The sequence below is a fragment of the Hoplias malabaricus genome, chromosome 3, assembly GCF_029633855.1.
Source record: "Hoplias malabaricus isolate fHopMal1 chromosome 3, fHopMal1.hap1, whole genome shotgun sequence".
In the NCBI taxonomy this organism is placed as follows: Eukaryota; Metazoa; Chordata; class Actinopteri; order Characiformes; family Erythrinidae; genus Hoplias; species Hoplias malabaricus.
In genome coordinates this window covers 80,727,220-80,731,819 of record NC_089802.1, presented here as the reverse complement: position 1 = coordinate 80,731,819, position 4,600 = coordinate 80,727,220, and the positions used below count along the sequence as shown (strand labels likewise).

General features: G+C 46.3%; 1 protein-coding gene across 6 annotated transcripts in view; it reads left to right on the top strand.

Moving 5' to 3' along the window:
• Positions 1–1,504: 1,504 nt before the first annotated feature.
• The window catches only part of slc25a38b (solute carrier family 25 member 38b), a 9,719-nt gene continuing 6,623 nt past the window's right edge, over positions 1,505–4,600 (top strand). The window contains exons 1-3 of one of the 6 annotated variants that reach the window (XM_066664245.1): positions 1,505–1,756; positions 1,859–1,962; positions 2,808–2,932. Coding sequence is in view for 2 of the 6 variants with exons in the window: in XM_066664248.1 (XP_066520345.1) it covers positions 2,918–2,932 (15 nt within the window). In the remaining 4 variants the exon portion in view is untranslated. Of the gene's footprint in view, positions 1,769–1,858; positions 1,963–2,803; positions 2,933–4,600 lie in introns of all 6 variants that reach the window. The other 5 variants (XM_066664244.1, XM_066664242.1, XM_066664243.1 and 2 more) reach the window with 5 other exon arrangements.

Below are 4,600 nucleotides of genomic sequence, written 5' to 3'. Positions count from 1 at the left end.
TCTGGAAACTCAAGTTTGTTTTGTGTGTTTAACCCCTGTGTCCACTCTCTGTCCACTCTGTGAGACACTCCTCCCTCGTTGGTCCACCTTGTAGATGTAGAGTCAGAGACAGTAGCTCATCTGTCGCTGCACAGTGTGTGTCGCTCGTCCTCTAGTCCTTCATCAGTGACACAGGACGCTGTTGGCTGGATGTTTTTGGTCGGTGGACTGTTCTCAGTCCAGACACTGAAGGGTTTAAAAACTCCAGCAGCACTGCTGTGTCTGATCCACTCTACACCAGCACAACACACACTAACACACCACCACCACGTCAGTGTCAGGTGGACTAGAGACCTCAGGGTCAGTGGTGCTGAGAATGGACAGTGTGTGTAGAAACAAGATGGTTGTAATGTAGATGTGTGTATAATATTTTGCCCGGCCGTTTATGAACAAAAACTCGGGGGAGGGGAATTCACTGCAGTGCCCTTTAACTGCTGAGTTGCGGCAGGTGTCCGCCGGGTGGCAGCACTGAGACAGCGCCGCAGTTGGAGATAAAACTGGTTCCGCTCTTCGTTACGTACGCTGCGTAAAAAGTTCTTTACGTATTTTGCCCAATGTCATTGAAGTTTACGTAAAAGAAACCCCGCCGCAGTGTCGAGTGTCTTTATGGTTTTAAATGTGTAAGGATTAAACATCACTCGAAGGGGTTAATGGAGATGAGTTTTCGACACCTGCTCTGTTCTGTAAACAGTGCCCTCTGCGCCCTCCACCCTGAGGAGCGCACTTACGGGCCGTGTCCAATTCGTGCCCTTGTGCCCTAACTAGGACGGTTCGCTCGTGCTCACTCCTTAACCCACCCTCACTGGAGGGAATATGTTTTCACCGAAAACTGAAACAATACACAAATTAATTTGAATAAAACGGCTCTAAAAAAAGTCAATTTAAATAAAGAAAAATATAAATTTAATTTAGAAATTCAGTTATTTAAAAGTTAGATAACTTGGATAAATACCTGTTTAAACATATTTGATTTGTTATAATATTAGCAAATGATAATATTTTACTCATGATTTAAGCCTGAAAGTTAAGATTTACATGTGTGTGTTTGTTAGAGAGTGTGTGTCTGTGTGTGTGGTGATGTTTAATCTTGTTAGCGTGTGTGTTGTCTAGAAGGTGTATCCCGAATGATCATTTGTACTGTGGTACATTTTCCAAACACAAGTCTCAGAAACACAGGGATAGACAGGATTTCATACCTCACACACCTAATGAACCAATCCTGTCACCTCAGGGCGGGGCTTTCCAGCTGCAGGCGTGGGGTGGATCAGGAGGAGGGCACTAATTAATAATTATATATTTATAGAATTGTGTGCACTGAATGATGCGGTATAAGTTCAGCTAATACACATTTAAGGTGTTATGGGACTTTCTTTTTCTGAAGAGGAGAGATGAGGGTTCAATCCGGTGCAGAATCACTTTCAAGTCTTTAAAATGTCCGCCGTGAGCCTCCCTTCGAAGTGCCCTATGTAGGGAGTGTGTGCGGATGTTAACGCTCCCACACTCGAACTTCAGCGAGGCTAACTGTTAGCAGCGAGAAGCTCAGAGAGCGAAGCCGCTAGTGCTGTTATTCAGCCGTGAATTATAGATGTTTGTGGAAACGGTGACTTTTAGAGTAAACCAGACCTAATAATCGTGAAAATCAGCTCTTAAACATTTTATTTCTGCTCTGAAAATCTGTCTCTCTTTAACGGAACCGCGAATGTTGTAGAAAAGCCGGGTCAGTGCTGAGGTCAGTTCAGTTACTCTCAGATTTTTAAAACTCCTTTCTTCGGTTTCAGGTCATGGTGTTGTTAATTGTTTATTTCTGGTCCTGTTTTAGGTGATTTTAGCTCAATTCGGAGCTCCAGACTGCAACATGCGGCTCACAGAACCGGAGCAGCCCCTGTGTTTAACCATCTTTGGTCCTAAATAGTGGAAACTCAGGTATAAACTCAAATAAAGCGACCTGGATTAAAATGATACCCTTTAAAGAGTCCAGTGGAATCACGAGGGCTGTGTCCCAAATCTCTACCGGCCGTCTTCACTGTGTAATACCACTTTGATCAGATCTTGTTTGTTTGAATGAAGGGCATTTCTTATTTGACGTATAGCCCATGTACATCAATCAGCCAAAACATTAAAGCCATAACAGAGCAGGTGTGATGTGGTGGTGGATCATTCTCAGCGCTGCAGTGACACTGACGTGGTGGTGGTGTGTTAGTGTGTGTTGTGCTGGTGTAGAGTGGATCAGACACAGCAGTGCTGCTGGAGTTTTTAAACCCCTCAGTGTCTGGACCGAGAACGGTCCACCGACCAAAAACATCCAGCCGACAGCGTCCTGTGTCACTGATGAAGGACTAGAGGACGAGCGACACACACTGTGCAGCGACAGATGAGCTACTGTCTCTGACTCTACATCTACAAGGTGGACCAACGAGGGAGGAGTGTCTCACAGAGTGGACAGAGAGTGGACACAGGGTTTAAAAACTCCAGCAGCACTGCTGTGTCTGATCCACTCTACACCAGCACAACACACACTCACACACACACACCACCACCACGTCAGTGTCACTGCAGCGCTGAGAATGATCCACCACCACATCACACCTGCTCTGTGGGGGTCCTGAATAACAAAGTATGCGGAGCAACAGGTGGACTAGAGTCGTCAGTGCTACTCTCACAGTGATGTCAGAGATAGATCGACTAAATTGAAGATGATCTCGGTGCCGAGGAGACAGCGCTGGGTTGGTGTGAGGATGTATAATATTTGTTTGTGTTTATTTAGGAAGGAAACATCTCAGTAACAGAAGCCACCACGGCCAGAGAGGAGAGAGGAGTGAGGGAGTCCAGCTCTTCCTCTCCACCAGATCCTCCTCCATCCTCCTCTTCCCTGTCCATCATGGAGGTGGCGCTGGTGAGTGTTATGTAAGAGCTAGGTTAACTTTAAAGGGCCCGTCTCATGGACAAACACCTCCCTGAAGCCGGTTTGGAGGTTGTAATGTTACGGCTGGTGTGTGTGTGTGTAGAATTTGTACATTAAAGGACATATAGTAGAATCTGAGAGCTGGGGTTGGGGACCATGGACGTTTTGTTTCCTGAATTGTTCCTTTAAAGTTTATTAATGTGTTCAGTTGTGTAATGTGTAAAGTTATTAATGTCAGATTTGAAGGGGCCTTGTGCTGCGTTCCTATTGGCCGAGCTGACATCAGCTGAGGTGATGATTGGCTGTTGCCGGGAAACCAGTCGAGTGGGTTGTGGGTTAAGTGCATTGAGATGGAGATTGTGATCAGGGTCAGAACCTGTTTTTGTATTTATTTGTTTATTCAAGTTCCTCGTGTTTAAACCTGTGCTCACAATAAACACAAATAAACAACGTAAACAACATGAGAAGTGTGTGCAGCGAGTGTTACTCCGAGACACACCGGACAAATACAGCAGTGTGATTCTGCCTGTAGACATCAGCGACATCTGCCGGGAAGAGCGTCATGAGAAGGACACCTCTGATTCTAGCCTTTAGGGCATTATTCTGGACAGTACTGGTCTTTAGGGCTTTATTCCGCACAGTACTGGCCTTGCACAGTACAGGCCTTTAGGGCCTTATTCCACACAGTACCGGCCTTTAGGGCCTTATTCCACACAGTACCGGCCTTTAGGGCTTGATTCCGCACAGTGCCAGCCTTTAAGGCTTTATTCCGCACAGTACCGGCCTTTAGGGCTTTATTCCACACAGTACTGGCCCTGCACACTACAGGCTTTTAGGGCCTTATTCCGCACAGTACGGGCCTTTAGGGCTTGATTCCGCACAGTACCGGCCTTTAGGGCCTTATTCCGCACAGTACCGGCCTTTAGGGCCTTATTCCACACAGTACCGGCCTTTAGGGCTTTATTCTACACAGTACCGGTCCTTAGGGCTTTATTCCACACAGTACTGGCCCTGCACAGTACAGGCCTTTAGGGCCTTATTCCACACAGTACCGACCTTTAGGGCTTGATTCTGCACAGTACCGGTCTTTAGGGCTTTATTCCGCACAGTACCGGCCTTTAAGGCTTTATTCCGCACAGTACCGGTCTTTATGGCTTTATTCTGCACAGTACTGGCCTTTAGAGCACTTACTCTTGGTAAAATCAGTATTAAGGTTTTTACTCAAAGTTCTAATAGCCTTTTAGGTTCTTACACCTGGTAGTGCCAGCCTTTAAGGCACACCAGGCTTTATCGCATTCACTTGGTAGAGCATGTTTTTAAGGTTTCTCTGTCTCTCTCTCTATCTTGGTATAGCCAATTTTTAAGTGTTGAGTCTCCATGGTGCCAGCCTTTCTGGTTCTCTCTTTCTCTTGGTAGAGCCAGATTTTACAGTTCTCAGTCTTGGTGGTGAGCCTTTAGGGCTCCTGAGGTCCGCTGTGATTCTCCGTCGTGGATAAATACAGAGACGGAGCTGAATCGGCCGCTGGAGCACAAAGCGTAACCCAGTTTTAGAAGATGGGGGTGTTATAATTCCATGGCAGTTAAAGGTGCAGGAGCCCTACACACACACACACACACACACACACACACACACACACACACACACACACACTGTGACCC